General features: G+C 43.2%; 1 protein-coding gene across 4 annotated transcripts in view; it reads right to left on the bottom strand.

Moving 5' to 3' along the window:
* The window catches only part of RABGAP1 (RAB GTPase activating protein 1), a 171806-nt gene that overhangs the window by 34591 nt on the left and 117000 nt on the right, over positions 1 to 20215 (bottom strand). For 2 of the 4 annotated variants that reach the window (XM_065853985.2, XM_071817379.1), the window contains exons 2-13: positions 16426 to 16627; positions 12568 to 12799; positions 12277 to 12481; positions 11478 to 11652; positions 10989 to 11146; positions 9919 to 10029; positions 8933 to 8999; positions 7959 to 8061; positions 6663 to 6832; positions 3862 to 4036; positions 2785 to 2878; positions 499 to 649 (exon numbers count right to left, since the gene is read on the bottom strand). In XM_065853985.2, coding sequence (XP_065710057.1) covers positions 499 to 649; positions 2785 to 2878; positions 3862 to 4036; positions 6663 to 6832; positions 7959 to 8061; positions 8933 to 8999; positions 9919 to 10029; positions 10989 to 11146; positions 11478 to 11652; positions 12277 to 12481; positions 12568 to 12799; positions 16426 to 16575 — 1791 coding nt within the window. In that variant the 5' untranslated portion in view covers positions 16576 to 16627. The remainder of the gene's footprint in view (positions 1 to 498; positions 650 to 2784; positions 2879 to 3861; positions 4037 to 6662; positions 6833 to 7958; positions 8062 to 8932; positions 9000 to 9918; positions 10030 to 10988; positions 11147 to 11477; positions 11653 to 12276; positions 12482 to 12567; positions 12800 to 16425; positions 16628 to 20215) is intronic. The other 2 variants (XM_071817380.1, XM_071817381.1) reach the window with 2 other exon arrangements.

The raw sequence follows: 20215 nt of genomic DNA, 5'->3' as shown, positions 1-20215 counted from the left end.
TGAGGTCGGCATCCAATATAAGTTAAAAAGCTGCTGTCTAGAGCAGAAATGTCCAAAGTGTTCTGTTTTTCTATCAAAAAAGGCTGCAATTTTAACTAGCACTGGATTTTTAGCATAAGCGTTAAGACAAAACAGCAAAATTCAGCTTTCATTCAGGAAATCCAAACAAGCAAAGGAAATGAGCTCCCTGAATCCCTGTCAATTATGAAAGCAATTAATAGAATACTAGTTTCTGACAAACTAACTCGGAATTCATCTGAGCAAAACAGAATCAGGACTGGTAAAAAGAAAGCACTCTAAGTAGAGATAACGCCACAACGAGCCCAGCGTGTGAGGGCTTTTTGTTGACGAGAGGACCGAACTCTACTCACTACCCGATCCACTGCAGGGAGATACGCTCAGGAGTGTTCCAGCGCGAGGGTACGCACTCGCGGGTCTCTGCGCTTTCATTCCTTCAGATGTGCGTGGGGGGAAAGAGGTGAAAACAAGGCAGTGTACCTTGGTGATGAGGATGCGGTACTTCTCCACCAGGTGGTCGTTGTTGTGACACCCCGCCAGCAGCTGCCACACCTCTCCCCGCAGCGCCTCGGGGACCCCGCTCCGCACCAGCGCCGACAGCGGCTTCGGCCGCACGCTCAGGTTGAGGTGCCTGCGTGTGCACAAAGGGACCGTTACTATCAACCGAACACAAATAAACGAGGACATGAGCAACAACCGACGTGTACCATCAAACGTGTCAAATGACAGGAATTTCGAGACGGCCATATGTTGCCAGATTAAGTGAAATTCAAGTTATGAAATAAAACAGATTTGGAGAAGCACTTTCCAAACGCTTTCCTTGATTCCTATTACATTTAAATATAATACAAACATATGTTATGAACCGCTCAACGCACCAAAACACTCCACAAAACCGGAGCACAGATCTCACACTGTGTAAGATCGCAGGCTTGAACTGCACCAAACCAAGAATCAATGCACAACAGCACGTTCTGCTCCGCAGAGCCACAGCCAGGGCACCTCCCGGGGAGAGGACGGAAAGCGGGACACAGAGCGACGGATCTCACGTGGTTATGCAGCTAAGGCCTATAGAACTGCTTTGCCTTCGTGTCAGATCAGAGTAAGTGCAACAGTAATTGCAATGAATACAGCCAGGAACTGTATGGCCGTAGACTAAAAGCCACACACTTCCAGATTCTTCCAAACTATTTTGAAAGGAGAAAAATTGTGTGACTCAGCAGTTAGGAAACACGAGCCAAATGTTATTTAGAAATCACAAAATGCCAATGCATGTTTAATTGCTATATAAATCTAATTACAGGATTCTAAAAACCTAGCATGAGACTACCTGAACTCTGATTTTCATGATTTTGAATCCTCTTATGTTAAAACCTCAAGGATCATTACTTCCAAATACTGGGTTTTAGTTAAGAAGGAAAGCCCTTTAACACCTATTAGAGCCAGCGTTAGCGCAGCAGCACTCGGTACCCGCTCAGGGCTGCCAGGACGCTGCGTGCAGCCAGGCGGCCTCGTTGTCTTCGAGCCCTCGGAAGAATTACAAACAAATTCAAGTCCAAAGAGACCCTCTCACAGCAGCAGATGCACAGAGCTCATCTGCTCAAGGTGTTTCTGCACGTCCAGGAGACGAAGGGGAAAGGGATCATATCTCATTTGCCCACAGCCTTCCCCTGCTTACAGACTGTCCATTGCTGATGGTCACTCTCCCAGCAAGTTAGCTCAATATATTCATGCAAAAGTAAAAGTACTTATTCAAATCAGTACTAAGTAATTACAGAAAAAAATAATGTGAAATTGTTATAACTTTAAATTAGGAGAACCCTGGTTACGTGGTCACATCAATACTTTTCCTCTAAAGCGCGTAACTTATTCCAATCTCCGCTGTCCTGTGCCTCAGAGCTTCCATTTGCTGTACACCCCTTGCCCTGCTTCTCAGTAACACAAGGAAGCAGAAGGCAGGAGCTAAAGCCAGAGTGGGGATGCAGCGCATCTGAGCTCAATCTGCTGTGGTGCCTGTCAGCCCCCTTCGGGGAAAAAGAATAAGCTAAAAACCAACTGAATTTCACAATAATCGGCATCAGTTTCTTAGAACGGCTCAGGCTACTTCAAGATGAATAAAGGATCCTTCATGAAAGGAGGACAGGTGTTGCATTAGCAACTTGACTGGCAAGAAAGGCTTTTCTTGTAAATTGGCATTTTCTAGGAAAAAAACAGAAGAGCCCATGTTCTTCCTTCTTGGCAGGCTCGGAGCATCTTCCTGCAGGGGAGGAAAAGCATCTTTGCTATCCAAGTACAAATCTCCCACATTCTTAAGCTACAGTGCCTAAGACATGACAGCTGCAGGAGAAACTGGCTGGGAAGTACATCAGAATTACAAAGAGGCCTGGGAATGATCTGTGCAAAATAAAGACAAAGGAAGCGATCCCTTTTTTTAATACTACTTGGATTAGGCTTTTCTTTAAGAAAAATCCCAGTGAAAGTCACAGATAAGTAAAATACTCATTTTAAGAGAGAACCACCTAAAGAGACAGCATACGTGAATTTTTATACGGTATTTAAACTTGCACTCGAAACTGAAAATATTTCAAACACCCCCTGAATAAATCAGAAAACGTTAAGCCAGTGAATAAGGGGAGTCATGGGGATGAAAGAGGACTAAATCCATCTCAGCCGGCTTCTGGAAATAACAAAACCTCCGAGCAGGAGGAGAAAACAGACTGAGAATATTCAGAATTGTCGTTTTCAGAATGTGATTTTACCACTCACCATTTGGACAGCAGATCTCCCCACGTCTCGAGGATTTTTTCTGCACACTCTTTGGAAACATCGCCAGAACCACTTAAGAGTGGCTCATCGTTGTCTGCCAAGAGAACAGAAGAGACGCCATGAGCTGGGCAGCCATCGCTCTCCAGATTTACCGTCGCTGTCCTCCGGGTACCGTGCGCAGCGAGAGCTGCTCGGCTCGGGGGAGGCAGCAGTGGCCTCTTCCCACAGTGATGGGACAAGAGATGGGAAACAAGCAGCAAGACATGGAATTCTGGTTAAAAGTCAGAAATGGAAAATTTACCATGAGCACGGCCAAACTGATGCAAGGGCCCAGAGAGGTTGTGGAAACTTGGTCACTGGAGATGGTCAGATTGCTAATGAATACTACCTTGCAAAGGAGTTAATTTTCAAACCAATCTTCCCCTCAAAAAGGGCAATTAAAGCACAGAAGTGAACCAATTCACCCAAGACCAGCAGAAAAAGTAAAAAACGCAGCAACTCAAGTCATGTGCATTGCAGCTCCGAGCTGTAAGGCCAGATGTTTATAAACTCAGAACTACTTCATATTTTGGTTTAAGAGAATTTTTAAAAAACAAGAAAAAGATCTTGAAATCACATTAAGTTCCAAGCTGGGCACGTCCTGGTGTAGTTTTATGTATTACAGATGTCTACACTTGTCTCTTCACTAAAACGTGCCGCTTGCTTCTATTTCCAAATAATATCAGCTTATCATTTTTACTCTCGAATCCGTTCACAGCTGCTCAGGGAGGGGCAGAAGCTACACGATAATCCCAAATTTTTAGCAGCCTCTTTTCATATTGTTCCAAATATATCACACCAGAGGCTTCGTGAGGCCTGGGCTTAGAAAAGCACAGACTCCAAGTGTCAGACGAGGGAGAGGCTGAGCCAGGAATGCAGGGGTACCGGTTATTGAACACCCGCAGAACTAAAGCAAGAAAAACAAAGCCATCAGCAGGCCACATTCTGATTGGAAAGGACCCGACACATTTCATAACTACGTTATTTACTGACTGCCCTTTCTTTCGAAGTACACAGAACATGCAACCCACTTCTTACCTTCCTCTTCATCATCCTCGGGAGGAGAAGGGATCATTGAGCCCTGTGACCCCGACTGGGGCAGACGAAGAGAGGGACTCGCTGTAGTTTTTCTTCTCTCCCTTTCCGATTCACTTTCTAGGCACACAACTTCATATAAGGTGTCTGAGTTATTCTTTCTGTCCTTCTGCTTTATCTAGGAAACAAGAAGTTCCATTTTCCTGAGAAAAGCCATACGAACACCCAGATTACCTCCCAAGGCTCTGCCTTCTCTTCCCGGAGCAGGAGAGCTGAGCAGCAGTTTTCAGCCCGTTGTACAGTGCGGGGTGTTCGGTCCCTGCAGCAACCCGGTGCATCCTGCACGTGCTGGTGTCCCCAGCACCCCAGACCAGCCGTGGGCATCCTGCACCCAAAGGGCACGAAGACCTGGGACAGAAGCAGCACCAGGAGCTCATCTTTTCAACCACAAATGGACTGGACACAAACGCACAGATGTTTTTTTTAAAGCTGTAAATGCATCTGTCCAACAAACGGTCTAAGAGAGGAAGGTTCCTTAAGACAAAATAACTCTGCCTTCTTGTAAAGATTAGCAGAAAATTAAAAGCCAAATCTTAAAAACTGTGTCTAATTTATTTCTTTAACTTTCTGGGGATACGGATGGTGGCTAAAGAAGAGTTTTAATAAAAATTGTTCATATTTATTTTTCCACCATGGCAACTGTCTTTAGTGATGTTTTCGAGTCAAGTGTACCCGTGTATTCACGGCTGCAGGAACACGAACTGTTGAGTCCCAAACTCTATGATGTGGCCCTGTTTTCTCCTTAATTTTCAACGCTTTCATACCTTCCTTTCCTTTCGCGGAAGATTTTCCATGGTCAAGTAGTTCTCAAATTTTAATACAGTCTAAGGATTTAGAACATTTTTTTCATAAATGCATAAAAATAGAGAGTAGAAAAGGGAAGGTAAAAAAAGAGGGAAATGAGAGTTATAATTATACTCTACACTAAGCTCCCAGTGCTCAGTTTGATCCTTTGGAGTATTGAAAATGAAGAGAAATGCATCAAACCTAAAAATTACTAAATCAGTAAATGTAATCTGAGCAAGTAAAATCTTTCTGCTTTCACCGTTTCCGAATACAGAAACACTGCCAAAGCGCGATAAGCCAGTTCTACAACAGCTGTATTTTTAATAGACTAATCATGAGTCCATAGAAACAGGTTTCCCTTCCAGGCTTATCAGGCAGTACATTCTATATTTGTTGCTTCCACTATGAATTGTGATAATCTTCCATTAGTAAACACTGCAAGTTGGATAACCTGACAGCGCCTGTGCAAAAAGAGAATGAGCTGAGCTAAGTCCCAAAGCCTGTGAATTTGGGCAGACAAAAGACACAGAATTAGCAAAGTAAGATAAGCTTCCTTTAAACCGCCAAACAGAACAGGCACCTTTTGGAGGCTGTGGAGTATTTATAGCCCAACAGCCTTAACTGTTTGAAATCTCAATGCTCCACCTCAAAAATATCCTACATAAAAAGGCTGATCTTATCCATGAAGAGTTTTTCCATTTCGAAGGAAAGTTTCCAAAATGTTTATTCATATTTTACATAAAAAATAAGTCATACACTGAAATAATACTTAGTGAATCTCATCTTTGTAACTGCCATTAGTTGCGAGCACTTTAAGACAAGTGCAAAAAGAACTAAGAACAGTCTCCTATTGCACTCCAAACCTCACTTGTCAGGGCAGCAGGAGCCAATCTCCCCTCTCTGGGCTGTGCCCAAAATTACTAAACCTTGGGAGAGCCCACACATCCACGGTGGGTTTTGCTTCTCTATATTTCCATTGCTTTAAACACGACCTTCATTTCAGAGCAGTAATTCCTAAAGCAGGAGAACAGCAGCTCCTTCAAGTACCTCATCTCTTTAGCAACATGGACCTTCAACTTCCCAGCCTTATTTTGAGACCGAGTTATTGTCTTCTCCCATTATTACAAACCTCCCGGATGGGAAGCATCCTTCCCTTTGCAGCAGACTGGGTAAAAAAGCAAGTTGGAAAAAACAGTAACAGTTTTTTAAAAGTTCTGGGGATTTTTTGTGGTTTGCTGCATTTTTTTCCCCCCAGGGTCAACTTGGGGTGCATGTGAAACCAGCTTCCAAATATGCGCAAGGGGGAAAACAGACTTTCCCAAAAAATATTTATTTTTCCCCTCTAATTTGAGGTGGATGTTTGCTCATCTAAGAAAAAAAGTTGGATTTGTTTGTCACCAGGATTATATTAAAGCCTTTTTTTCTCTTAACGTTTAATTTTAGGTACTTACGCTGCTAAACCCTTAAGCGAGCAGCTCTCAGCACAGCCCAGGTCTGCAGATAAATCCACCGTTCCGTTTATTTCTGTGGTTTGGCTGGAAGGTCCATAAGCTACTATGTGACTTCGCAGCCTCATCAAAGCTGTCAGAACTTGCTCTGAAAGGAGGCCATGCAGCTTTCACAGGCACTCGAGGCAGCCGGGGGTGACCGGCATCGGGAAGGAGCATTTATTGCACCTCTGAGTCAGGAGCAGGATGTTCACAAACAAACGCTCTATTAACGAAGGTTTTACCCACAGCCATAGTGAAATCCTGACCTGCCAACAGGCACTAAGAGCTACAACTCATCTTTACCTCCAATGCGTTTGTATTTATTCCGCTTTATACCATAAACCTCTCAAGTCTCAAAACTATATAACTGACCATACTGCAGTTATTTTTGAACAAGAAATTATCTTTGAAAACCCTCGCCAAATCCCAAATTAACCGGAGATTATTTATTTATTTTTAAAGCGTTACCTGTTTCAATTTTAGGAAAAAATTTTCAGTAGAGCTACGTTTGCTGAAGGGCCAGAACAACCTCTCGTTAGGTGAACAAACTCTGACTTTAGTCTCCAGAATGAACCGAACAGGCTCCTGAACCTCAGTTATCACCAAATCCACAGCCGTCGTCATGAACAGCACTTTATCTAGAGAGAAAAAAACAATGCAATAGTATGGAAGGAAAGATTTGAAACACAGTCGTCCATAACCTCTTTCCTCGTAACATCAAAGAACAGAAACTTTTTTGCAGAATTTAATTTTTTCCCAGAATCCCAGAATGTCAGGGGTTGAAGGGCCCTGGAAAGCTCATCCAGTGCAATCCCTGCTGGAGCAGGAGCACCCAGCTGAGGTTCCACAGGAAGCTGTCCAGGCATCTTCAGGCCCAGAAAATGACCTTGTAAAAGAGAATTAAAATTTTGCTTTTCCAAATCCTACTGAAATGTATATAAAAATCTTCCTTAAACATTATAAAGGATCTGTATACTTAACTCCCCAGTGCAGACCTCTCGCCATCTAGCCTACGTCCATTTTAGTTGGTTTTGTGTTTTCAGAAGTTACTCAGACAACACTTAGGTCCCACCACATTAATGGCAGCATTTAAGAGCATCTCAGCTGTGAGATTCAGAAAACTGACTATACAATATGATGCTCCAAGAGGCGGCAACTGGGCTCAGTGATCCGTGAGGTCTCTTCTGGTGCTAAGTGATAAATTTTGTCCTTCAGGTAGGATGGCATTTAATCCAGCAGCAGACTGGACCCAGCAGCTGACTTTTATGACTTGGCCCAGTCAGTTCCCATTAACTTCCCCAACCTTTGGCACGCAGCTATGACAACAGATTGAAAAGATGATAATTCAGCTGACATCTTAAAAGAAGTGATGACAGATCTGTTTCAGCACTCGAGGGCAATGCAGCATCAGCTATTTTCAGGTTACAGCTGGGAGTGTTTTACTTCCATTTTCATAGCTACAGGAATCTGTCTCATTTTTTAATTAAAAACCTGGATTTAAAAAAATCTGAACTGACCGCTGAAACCAAGCAAAGATGAAAGCTCAGTAGTCATTTAGTGCGATTCTCGATGGGATTCTTCAGAAGCTCTAACGGTGCACAAAGCATCTGCATCCTGTCTCCACACCCCTCCAGCCTCCCGCTGACAACACAGCCCAGAGCGTGAAGAAGGTCGTCTTGTGGGATTCATCTTAGAGAACTGACCTGATGTCCAGTGTGCGAGTCATTTGCTCTGGCCAGGGATAAAATCTGGCCAAGTTCATACCTTTTGGTGTTTCTTCATTTACAAATTGGAAGTGTGGAGATTTCTGGTTCCAGCTCCCAGTGATCACATATGATTTCCCATCAGAACTTTTGCCCATGGACTCCTGCAAAACAAGTTTATGTATTTTTACTTAAAGACATCTCTATATGATAAAGTCTCAGCCCTACAAAGGAGCTACAGCACTGGTAAGAGAGGGGCAAGCATCTCAAGTCCACGTGACACGGTCCTGTAACAGATCAGCTCTGAAGAACAGAGTTCCCATGCAACCCTTGGTCCCTTTGCCGATAACACAAAAAGGCCAATTTATACCATACAAACCGCATGTTATTAAACTATTGAGAACCAAATCAATATTTTATCTTTCATATTCAGCATGTCTGTTTTCCCACCAACCTTATTTTCTGGGCAGTCCAAAACCTGGTAAAAAGTAAAACTACTCATGTAGTATTGGACCTTCTTGGTTACTCACCACTGTAACAAGTGTGCACTACATAAATCCCAGTAAGTTTGTTTGCACAACACACTTCTGAGGTCAGATCTCTATCATCTTTTTACAGATGGAAAAGTGAGTCAGAAAAATAAAGCACCCAGTAACTCTCAGTGTTGTATTTGAAGCCACTTAGGCCTCAGGTGTTTTTTTACAGTGATAAGTATGCTATAAAACTCTTGTTCAAAGCACAGCTCTTTAATATGCAGCACTTCGGAAAATAAGGTTGCCTGTTTCTCATTTCAGGCGCCCAACTCACTGCAAAATCAGGCAAATCACTTAACCAAGCACCAGGTCAGGTCCCAACTCCAGAGCACAGAGACACATCCAGCCCAGGTGCCCAGAGCTTCCCCCCAGCAGCACAAGCCACAGCATCAGTCCCCGTCAACAAGTGAGCATAAGAGTCAACAACCTTTCTGTCCAGCCTGAGATCACGCACAAGTGTAATCAAAATTATTAGTGAATTCTGTTAAGAAAAGATCCTTACCAAATCTAAAAGGTGCATGTCACCACTCCGAACGTCTTTCCCACGGCTAAGGAGAAGTCCAAAACACCTGCAAAGCCAGGCAAAAAATTCAACTGCAAAAATCAGACTTACTCATCGGCAAACCATTAACATTCCTATCTAAATATTCATTGCCATACGTCACAAGCAACTCACGAATCCAATAACAATGTCAACAAACCTTGCCATTTGAAAGCAGCATCAAGCACGTCTAGCAAAACCATGTCATGCCTGCATTCTTCCCTTTTTTTTGAGACATATTTGCATAGAATTTACCCTTTCATACAGAGAGAAATCAGGAAACTCCAGATGTAGTGCAAGGATCTGTCTTTTACGGTTTCGTTTTGCAAAGACTTTTGGCCCACACAGGTATATTCCACTTCGCCCCCTGCTTTACCACGGTCCTGCACTTCATTTCAGACCACAAAGCCTGGCAGACGCTGCGTGTTGTCTCTGTAGTGTGAGCAGCACTCAACTCCATCACTAGTCAAAAACTGCCAATTTATTTCTAAGCATGGAAAGATCTGAAGTCTGAGCTCTTCCCTACACAGATGCTTCGCATTCTAGAATTCCAGCCCGTGGCAGATTCAAAGTGTACGTACGGCAATATTCTCAGACGCAACAGAGACAAAAGGAAACCAAATTGGTGTAACTCGGGCATTGATTATAGCCTCAGCATTTAAGACAAAATGGCCACTGAAAATAAAATCAATGTTTTTTTAAAAAAAAGATTTTGAAATGGGTATTTAGAGCGGATGCGACCACTGATTCCACAACCAGGTCTGCACAAGGTCTGACTGAACCTGCCGCTCAGGCCCGAACAAACCAACCTGAGCTTCTGCACAGTCCCACTCCAGGGAGCTGAACTACACAGGTGTGTATTCAGAGAGCAAACACCCATCTGCTGCCTCAGGGAAAAGAGCATAAAACAGCAAATAGATAAAGATCTTTTCAAATTATGAAATTACCTCTCAATAGCAAGTTCTTTATTAGTTGTCTGTTGAACATAAATCACTATCTTCTTATCAATTCCTTGGCGGAGTTTAAAGCATTGCCTGTCCTTGTCTTTGGGAACCGCACTGTTATTGAAGAGGAAAGGAAAAAACTCAGAGCGTCATTTGTCTGTGTTCCTCGCATGTATCAAACCAGCATCAGTCACTTGGTGAAGCCAGGTAGACAGAAGCACTCAAGACCTTTCTCCCTCACACACCACAAACAGTAACATGAAAGAAACGGCAACATAACTAGGTGACATTATTTTATCATCAGGTGAAGACCAAGGACACTTAGTTTCCAAACTAAAAACTACGTTTCTGTACTGTGGGGCTTAGTGTTGAGAGACTTTGGTGTCGCCCAGGCCCGGAGCTGAATCATTTTTCAGTTTCAACACCTGAGCAGTCCTTTGGAGCACCGAGTAAATCCTGGATTATTAAATGGGATTTAGTTATTCATTTAATAAATAAAACTCGAGCTGGATGTAAACCCGAGAACAGAAACACCTCTGAAGCTGTGGCCAGGAGCCAACGTGCTCAAAAGTCAGAGTATTTGGCAGTCAGGCTGCAGGGAAATAAAGACACTTCGATTCCAGAACGCTATAAATGGTCACATAAAACATCTACAGGCACTGTGCATAGGCTAAGCAGAAGAGAAAGTTTTAGCATAAACTAAAAAAGGTCTTTTTAAAAACTCAAGTTTATCCTCAAGAGCTAACGTGAAAACAGCGTTAGCTGATACAACACGAAAAGCTGCTCTGACACCCTCACCCTGCACCACCACCTGCAAACAGCACCTGGCTCAGGAAAAAAACAGGAAAAATTGATTTAATTTTGAGAATTAGGTCAAATAACAGAACGAGCTAGAAGCAAGCTTGGTTCATAGAGCTTTTTGAAACTGCTAAAGAAACACTACTTGCCAGGTCACAACAGGTGAGTATTTTAATGAAACAGATCATTCAGGGACCACCTCAGACTCACACTCTCTCCTCACTCACTTTCCAACAGAACCAGATGCTGTACGCACAGAAATGAAGAATCCGTACCTGAAATAACCTTTCCCATCATCTTCTTTGATTTCCAGTGACACAGAGAAGGTGAAGATGTCGCTGTCCGGAGTCTGCGGGGTGGCAGTGGCGGAGAGCGGGGTCTGCTTGGCAGAGCGGCGGAAGGCAGTGGCGAAGCTGTACAGGATCCGGCTCACCTGCATTGACACGGCCCAAAGGTCAGAAAGCTACAGACACGCAGAACAGTTGAAACCTACCTGAATTTTCACTAAATAAAGAGAACCAACTGTAGCAAAACAATTGTGTTTTAGCATCTAATTAACTGGTTTTCTGCACTTCTTAAAAGGATAAACTACTACATCACGTGCATTCTTGTTTCACATCTGAGGTTTCTACAATTATCTTAACTTGGTGTAGAGAAGAGCGACAAATTAAATAACTTCTAAAGAGCAAACAAATCCTCAGTTTAATTTCAGTAATAATGTTCACAGGTACATAATTACCATTTGACAAAAAGATTCAACTTACAGCCTCTTGGATTTCACATCGGAAGACATGAATCCTGAAGAGTTCTGCGTTGTAGTGGCTTTCAGTGAAGGCAAAGCAATCACTTTCAGGGGTTCCGTCATGCCCTCGGACGCAAAAAAGGATTTTATAGATTGGATAATTTGCTATTTCTGTGTTTGTCTGAGGATCTAAAAGCCTGTTTAAAGAAACAGAAAAACACAAACCTTGCAGCTTTAGAATAATTCCTTCAGCCAAATATTAACTTGCAAGCTTTAACAATTTCATAGCTACTGGAGAAAATACATCACAAAAACTGTAATAGCTCCTGACTTCCACAAAGCTTGACCAGAATAATTCTATTTAAATTGAACAGCATAAAAAAGTACAATAGTACAATGCAACAGACATTACCACAAATAATTTCTGCACAGTTTTCAGGGCTGAGCCATCCACAAGCTGCGGGAACAGGCGGCAGCGGATGGCCTCACCTCTGTTCGGCCGCACGCATCAGCCGTTTTCCAGCCCCACAAACTAAATACTTTTCACCTATTTCCAAAGCTTTCATTAATAACGACTCCCACTACGGTTTTTGGGACACTGGGATCATCATAATATTTCACACTGATCCTTGGGCATAAAATGTCTTTGGTAAACAAATTCAAAGCATCGCTTTTGTCAGACCTCTTTAAAACCCACTTTTCCACTAAATGAAATCCCAAGATGTCTCCTCCCAGGCAAACTGGGCACTTGTTTCCTTTGCTAAAAGGAAATAAGATTAAAAGTATAAAGTCAAGAGAGTACACCTGAGCAAGCTCCGTACCTCACTGTTCCCTCGGAGACGTTAGGCACGGACAGAGTCACATCCAGAGAAATCTGGCACTGGCTCCGTAGGATGGACATCATCCGCAGAGCCTCCACCTCGCTGCGGGGAGCGTTCACCGAGGCGCAGCCCAAGTACGTGAGCTTGCTGAACACCACACTGTCCTCATCCGTCACAGGCGTAAAAGGGCTCAAATCCTCACAGTCTAGGGTGAGACACAAAGCTGAATGTGAGAAGAAACATCAAGCTAGTTCATTATACACCACCAGACATTCCCCATCTTTTTCTAACCTCCCTGGGATGGTTTCACTGGCAAACTCATTCCCGGTTTCTGCAGTCCTGCCACTGACACTGGGTTAATGGTTGAGGATGCTGAAGCTTCAAGGACAACAGGTTCTTCCCCATCTCCATCAGTTGTAACTTCTCCATGGTCCCGCTCACTTGACTGATCCTCCACGGGTGGGTCCATCAGCACGTCTTCGAGTTCCCTCTGCAGCTGCTGTTCGCTTCCATTCCCCACAATCTATGAGCCACAAACAGAGGTGGGATACAAAAAGGACTGTTCAAGTGGAACAACACACCCCTCAGGCACAGGGGCATTCACACGGCTTTTTCAGTCAACCAAAGCAGCAGTTAACAATTCAACCTAGTGACAACCGTAAACACAAACTGCACCGTGCAGACGCTCATTGGGACGGGTATTAACATAAAATGCACATGAAAAATCTTCTATTCCATCAAGATTACAAGCCAGAAAAGTCTAATTATTCAAAAACCTCATAATCAAAATCTTAAGTATTTTAAAAGAAAGCCTTCCATCTCAGTCCAGACTATCCTCAAAAACTAATTCTAATAGACACAGCATGTATACTTTTGGACTGGAATTGCTCTGCTGTTCTTACGGCCCTATCAGTCAAATGCAGCAAGCCAGCTGCCCAAGAAACAAGGCATCAAATACAAACTAAGACTAACTTTATGTCAACCAAAGTCTCTTATGCAACCGTATAAACTCCGCACATGGTGGGAACAGTGCACCTTAGGGGGTGAACAAGCTCAGAACTTCGCTGCAACCCACAGAACCGTGAGGCAGCGGGACAGAGCGCAGCAGAACCACGGGCAAAAGGGAAGAATGGACAAGATATACCTAATGAAGCTGCATGAAGGTTTGCTTGAGACAGAAGGAAGAAACCATTTAATCATGTCATTATTTTCTCCATTTCTCACAAAACTGAAAACTAATTTTCCTTAACCTTTGAATAGGATGTAGCCTCCTTCAAAACTTCCATGACAGCAGCATGGGGGATTTATTAGCACTGCAGTTTATTCCCTTCTCCTGCGGCAGGGGCTGCTGGGCCGTGCTGGGAGGGCTCGGCACAGCACGGAGTCCAACAGCTCCTGTCCTGCAGCCGCTCCACAAGGAAGGACTCTGTAAATCAGGCTCAGTCCCACTGGCAGCGGGCAAAAGCAGACACAGAAAAGCAGAGAGCGCTAGCAAATGGTGTTTCTGGAAAACAATCACTGCCAACCCCTTTTTAAATTGTCTGAACAATGTTACTTCAGTATAGACAAAAAGCAAAACCACATTTAGTAATTATGACCAAGTGATTGTATTTGGAAGATATATTTATCTGTCTGGACTCGAGAAACAACAACAATTAAAATGTGCATTAATTCAGTTCACAGCGCTATTACTTAGAACTATAGCATATCTACAGGTTTTAAATGGGAGCCTCAAGTTTGATTTAGGAATTTCACAGCTATCGCACTCAAACACACACCTAAACTTGTGCCATCGTCCTCCGACTGCATTTGGCCAACGTAAGATCCTCAAACTGCCTTTCTAAAGAAACAGAACACCCGAAAAAGACACCTGTTCAAATATGAACCTGCACTTATTTTCTGCTTTTCTTAGTGGGCACATCAAAACCAACAGGTTTTGACATACACAAACAAATTAACTTAGTTCTAAATACCAAAGCAATTGATTCTCCCTGAAAAAATGAATCTCATTTGTTCCTGTGAAATACATAACCTCAGTTCTCATGTTGTAGTTTTAATATTAATTTCCCATATACTGCTTAAACGCTTTCAGATATCACTGTGACAGTACTTTAACAAACGTTTGACAACCTTCGCAACTCCGCTGACCCTGCACACACAGGGTTTGACAGTACAGTAAAGCTGGCTACTGAGCGACTAGTTACAAGCTGAAAATAAGAAAGGTACCAAAACCAAAGCTATATGCCGAGTGGTATCTCTCTTCTCTTGAAGAACTACAGCAAAAGACAATTTCTGCCCCTACAAACAGCTAAAATGTCTTCCCATCTCCTCTGTCAAAAGTTTTCACCCCTCTAAGCATACGAAGGAGGCCAACAGGAAGATCCCACTATGGGGGAATTCACACTGCGCACAGACCGCTCATCTGGGGTTCAGTATTTCCATGGATCGCCTGATCGCAGCCAAGGACCAAACACCTGAATACTGAAAGGCTCAAGGTGAATCACTTTGTTCAAGGATTGTGCTCAGTCTTGGCACCAAATTCATAAAGCTGCTTATCTTTAAGACCTGCAAAGCCCTGTGACATTCGGTGACACATCAGGGAACAGCACAACTTTATTGTCTGGTTGTTGATGATCAGGAGGCAGCAGCACTAATGTTCTTCCTTCCTCATCAAGAGACAGCAGATCTGTACCAGCTTTTCATTTGGAAGTAACCACACACGGAAAATTTAAGAAGGACTTGTCAGGAGTTGGTTTGAAATTTATTAAGCATATTCTTCTCCAAAATATTTGCAAGCTTTATGAAGATGACTTTATATACAAAGTCTCTTCAATGTCTCTGACTGTACTAAAAAAGACACAGCATGCCACACAAGCACTGCAGGACAGCCACAACAAGGCAACCGCTACACCAGCAATACAACAGCGCCTGTGTGGAGCGAGAAGCGTTGCCCACTACAGCACTTCACGTTCCCAAACTCTCTGTGGGAGTTACGGGATGGAACGGAGAACCTGGCTGATGGTGCCTGCCTGCTGGGGTCTCACACGATGAGTTTCGGGAGCCGATCACGCACCCGGCCACGGGAGCATTCTCAAGGTAAGCACCACTGGGGAGACTACGCTGAGTTCTGAAGTATCTACAGCTGCTGGCATTTGCAGCATCTAGAAAGACAAGTGTGGGGTTCCAGCCTTTCCGTGGGTTTTACAGAACACCAGGTTGATTGTTCCAGAAAACTGCAAGTTTTTTAGACTATACTACGATGTGAAGTGACAATCTTCTGCATTAGCAATAAAATATAAGTGAATATGTTTGCCAGATTAAGCAAAAGTAAGATCTTGAGACTCTTAAGTAACAGAATTAGCTTGAAGTCTTACGTTAAAGGAAACAGCCAGTATAACAGTGTGTCCTGTCCAGGACTCATAGCAGTGCGAGAACAACAAACAAAGCAGTGGGGAGGTAAAGTCAAATGAGCAAAAGCATCAAGAAGTGTCCAATAACGTCTCTGTAACAACCGCTGCTAAGGAAGAGAGGAACACTCGGGCCAATGGGCAGAACACACGACTTCTCATCACCTTTAAAGACAGCATTTTGAGGACATGGCTGTGAGCGTAGAGTGACAAGGGGCTCTTTTCAGAACAGCACATTTAGAAGTGAGAAGATGTCAATGCCCTTCCAATTCACACAAGCCTACCACATCGGCTTGTGTTCACAGCTTCATGCCAAGTTGTTAGAACTACACTTCTACATTTCTTAAAGAGAACATTTCGCATTGGGGAAAACTTTAATAGATGTTTAAATTAACAGATACGGTCAAATCAAGTGTACGTTAATATTGCTTTCTATCTGAAAGCTGTGATAAAATCACAGTTCCAAGTTCATGACAGTCAGTCTGCTTCATCCCAAGCATTTCAGGAAGGATTCTGCAAAGTGGGGAAAAAACCCACAAGTAGTGATGGAGACAGCTTATTCAAAACCTGATTATCACCCCTGACATCAGCAAAAGTAATGCAGAAATCACCGGCAAAATCGATTCTTGAATAAGTTCTCCCTTCCGTCAAGTTTTCCACAATAAAGAAGTCCCTCTTTAAGCTCTCTATGGTTAGTTTGAATTAGAAGAATAGGGAACAAACTCAGGTTATCGATTCTTACCTTCAGTCCTGTTTTTTCATCATCACTACCATTATTTGTAGATGGTGTTTCATCCCCTTGCCTGGAAACCAAGACAAAATCTTCACTGTTAAGAGTGGATACCGAGTCTGAAGAGACACTGATTTTTCCAACAGAAGCCTTGTCATCCATGACTTAAAAAGGAAGTTCGATTCATGAATGAGATTAAATATGTTATAAACTCCTGAAAAACAAAAATCATAGAAATACTTATATAAAACTTCATGCTAAAATGCTCAAACGTTTCTTCTCAGAAGTTTGCTGACTAGTTATAAAAGTCACACATCTGACAGCATAACCAAGTTACAAGTCCTGCCGGTGCACACTCGCGGCCCTGCTCTGATTTTCTACGCAGCACACTACTCACGCTACTACGAGAGCACCGGTTGCCACAGCTCATAGAAAGGATGTTAATCAATCTTTTTGCAGTATTTCATTATTATATCAGGCACCATTTTCTACACAGAGCACAACACAGGCCCCTGGAACACACACTACACCTGCTAACAAGGGACTCGTATTAAGGCCAGAACTAAGCCCATTTACTCTCTTCAGATAACCTGTCTGCCTCCACCTGTGTTCATGCAAAAATGACTTTTGTAGCTATCAGAGCTCACTGTAAACTGCACTCCCATCCTTCTCCTCCAAAAGAAGAGTTAGATCTAACTCTTGACATTTTGTAGTAAGGATGCTCTAAAACCTTGGGACATACAGCATTTTATGATTCTACGCTGAACCTTCTGTACTGTGAGGAACAATAAAATAAAAGACTTCCAGGAAGCAGGAAGAACAGGGTAAGCTGGATCAGCGCTGAGAACCGGAGCCAACAGAGGGTTTTAAAAAGCTGGAACTGGCACTGAGAGGCATTTGAAGAAAGGAACAAAAGGTGAAGTTCAGCTGCACACCTTAAGCTCTACAGCAGATTCTCAGAATCTGTGGCTCAAAACAGCCTGTGTGACAAAAATAGGCAAAAAACCCAAATACACCCTTATCACAATGCTCGGGTCTTTCCAAACTCCCCAGCGGGACCAAACCCAAATGCTGTTTGAGCCTCCAGCCCTGTCCCGACACGGGGAACCTGGCAGCCCCACGCACACTCACCGCATTCCTCCCCGAACCGAGAACAATGCACCCAAAATAGCAAAGCCTGCTTTTATTTCTATCAATGCCCTTCCCTCCGCAGCCTCCAATATGACCTGAAAATCTGCCAGGAGGACAACAAGGTTTTTTTCCTCTGGGTTATTTTTAACCTGATTACTTTCCCGACGAAGTCACTTCATGGTCCTGAAACATGTTTCACTGGACGACTGAAGCAGCGCGTAAGAGCAGGAACAGATGTGGGTTGTTCACTGATAACAATGTACCTACGATTATTGTGTTTTGCTTTCAAAAGCATGTGAGGTATTTAGATACCGTTTTCAAATACACTTTAAGATCCATTGGCATTCAAGGAGAATTAGTGGCTGAGAAACTGAGATACTTTGAAAAGCTTTACCCACTGTACGCGTCTATCTGGCATTACTCGCAAAGGCAGGGCAGAGTTCTCATTTTTAAAGATGTTTTTGCTTAAAGAACTCATATTAGAACATTTCTATAGAAGTTCCTTATTGCACTATCTACATAATACACATATCATCTTAAAATAACTATATCAAATATATATCGAAACACAGAATAAAACTAGGCTTCAAACACTTTATCTTTTACTGTTTCATTCAAACAGTGCAAACTCATCTGCCACACTAAGACAGTACGGGTAGAAGAGCAGGCTTTGATCACCAGCAGCTGTAAAGATCGTCAAGTCAAGGATCCAATTTAGCAATTTATTTTGGTATGGTGCGTCTGTCTTGAAGTGCTAATTTCACCTATTCCCGAAGTCTTCCAGTCTGACACCTTTCACCAATATGAACTCAAATCAAAGCAGAAGTATGCTGTGCTTTTGCATACTCCTGATTTCAGCAGCATGGTGTAAACGGCCACCGCACGGACCCTGGGGCACAGCTGGCTCAGCCGAACGCCGCCAGTTTCACAACGCAGAATTGCAACAGCAGAAGGTCCCAATTAGCCCAACTTTGCCAACCCTACATTGAGCAAAAGTCTTACTGAAATTACACAAGATAATAGAGCACAGGAAAGGGGACCATGTAGTAGACTACTGTAAGCAACTTTGATTAGAGATACAACAGCAAGCAAGGCTCAATTACCCAACCATGCTGGAATCAGCCACCGAGGTTGATTAGACTAATGCACAAATAGTCGAGGTGCAAAAGCAGTGTCTTCAAATACTAAAAATGCTAAAGTATTGTCTGAAGTCAATGAAAATTTCCACATCCCCATACTTTGCTTCGCACGCATTGTATTTCCTCAGTTCCTTGTCAACATTCTGTTCCGTGCAGACGGATCATTGTACCCAAATTAGAAAACACACGACGGCAGAACCAACACCAGAAAGCCCATGAGCTCCCTGGAACATGGGCCAGCCCAGAAGGACACACACACACCAAAGGCCAGCGGGGCAATCAAGTGGTGCTGCTTTATGACTCCTCAGTAACCAAAACGCAAGACCGACCAGGAGTGGTGGCTGATCTCCAGCAACACCTGCAGCCTGGGAAGAACCAACACCGTCTGTTCTCACAGTTTGGAGCACAAGGAGAAAAGACCCCAGTCAAGGACAGACCTCGAGTTTTAATGTTTCTCACAAGAAGTCAATGTCTCATCCTTCATAAGGAAAGAGACTTTGGTTTGTCTGAACATCAATAAAATATGAGCTTTTGAACTCAGCACAACTTAGCACCCAACACAAAACTACACACAATCAAGTAGTATTTGCCTGAAGGTGTCTTTACACACCTACAGGAGACGGAGTGACGAGGTAAAACATATACTAAGAGGCAAATTTTTATTAACGTCTTTCTTTGCTCGCCTGCGTAGTTAAATGGGTATCCTGGCCTCTCCTCACACAAAAGACCATTGGACAAAGCTGCAAAATGAGAAAGGCAACACAGCCGGCTCTTGGGTCACTGCTCTCAGTTTTATTTAAAATTGTAATTCTCAATGCAACTCCCCATCACTCTGCATGCTACCGTTACACAGCGCTGCAATGCCAGTCCAACAATCAAACCATCTTTTTAAAAAATGTTCCTTTTTTTATCTTTAAAGCAATCCAACAACAGTAGCAACCTGCCTTCCTCTCTCTACTCAACATAGTGTGCAAAGGAACAGAAAGGCACCACTCACCGTCCTAAGATCCCAAACAACTGGAAAACAAACCTATCATTGAGATTAGCTACACATACGGACAAAACATTTCTGCTTCCCTATCCTCTCCCAAATATTTGGCACCTGACCCGCAATCTGCGATGGAAATTTTCCTTGTAAGTACTGCTTAAAGCAAACAGTATATTAAAAAAAGAAAACCAGAAACCCTTCAATTTTACACTACTATGAGAGAATGAGGCTTGAACGCCACCTTGAGACACACGCAACAGGTGAGGCAAGGCCCTTGAACTCCGGCTGGTCCCACACCGTTTCCAAGGGGTGCCAATTCCCCCGTGTTTAGAACATCCACAGCCACACTAAAAGCCAGAGGGTGAGCAGAAACATCAGTGTCCCAGCTGCAAACTTCTTGGACTGTTTAAAACAGCAGTTACCTTTAAGTCAACAGCAGATGTAGCACCCTTAGCACTGAATTTAGAGGGGAAAACAATAAAAAATATACTTAAGTTTTGGGTTTTCGTGGCAGAAAAGAGTAAGCATGAGAACGGGTATACAA

This window comes from Patagioenas fasciata, chromosome 20 (genome assembly GCF_037038585.1).
Source record: "Patagioenas fasciata isolate bPatFas1 chromosome 20, bPatFas1.hap1, whole genome shotgun sequence".
Classification (NCBI taxonomy): Eukaryota; Metazoa; Chordata; class Aves; order Columbiformes; family Columbidae; genus Patagioenas; species Patagioenas fasciata.
Note: the sequence above shows the minus strand (reverse complement) of the source record. Positions and strands in the feature narration are given on the sequence as shown.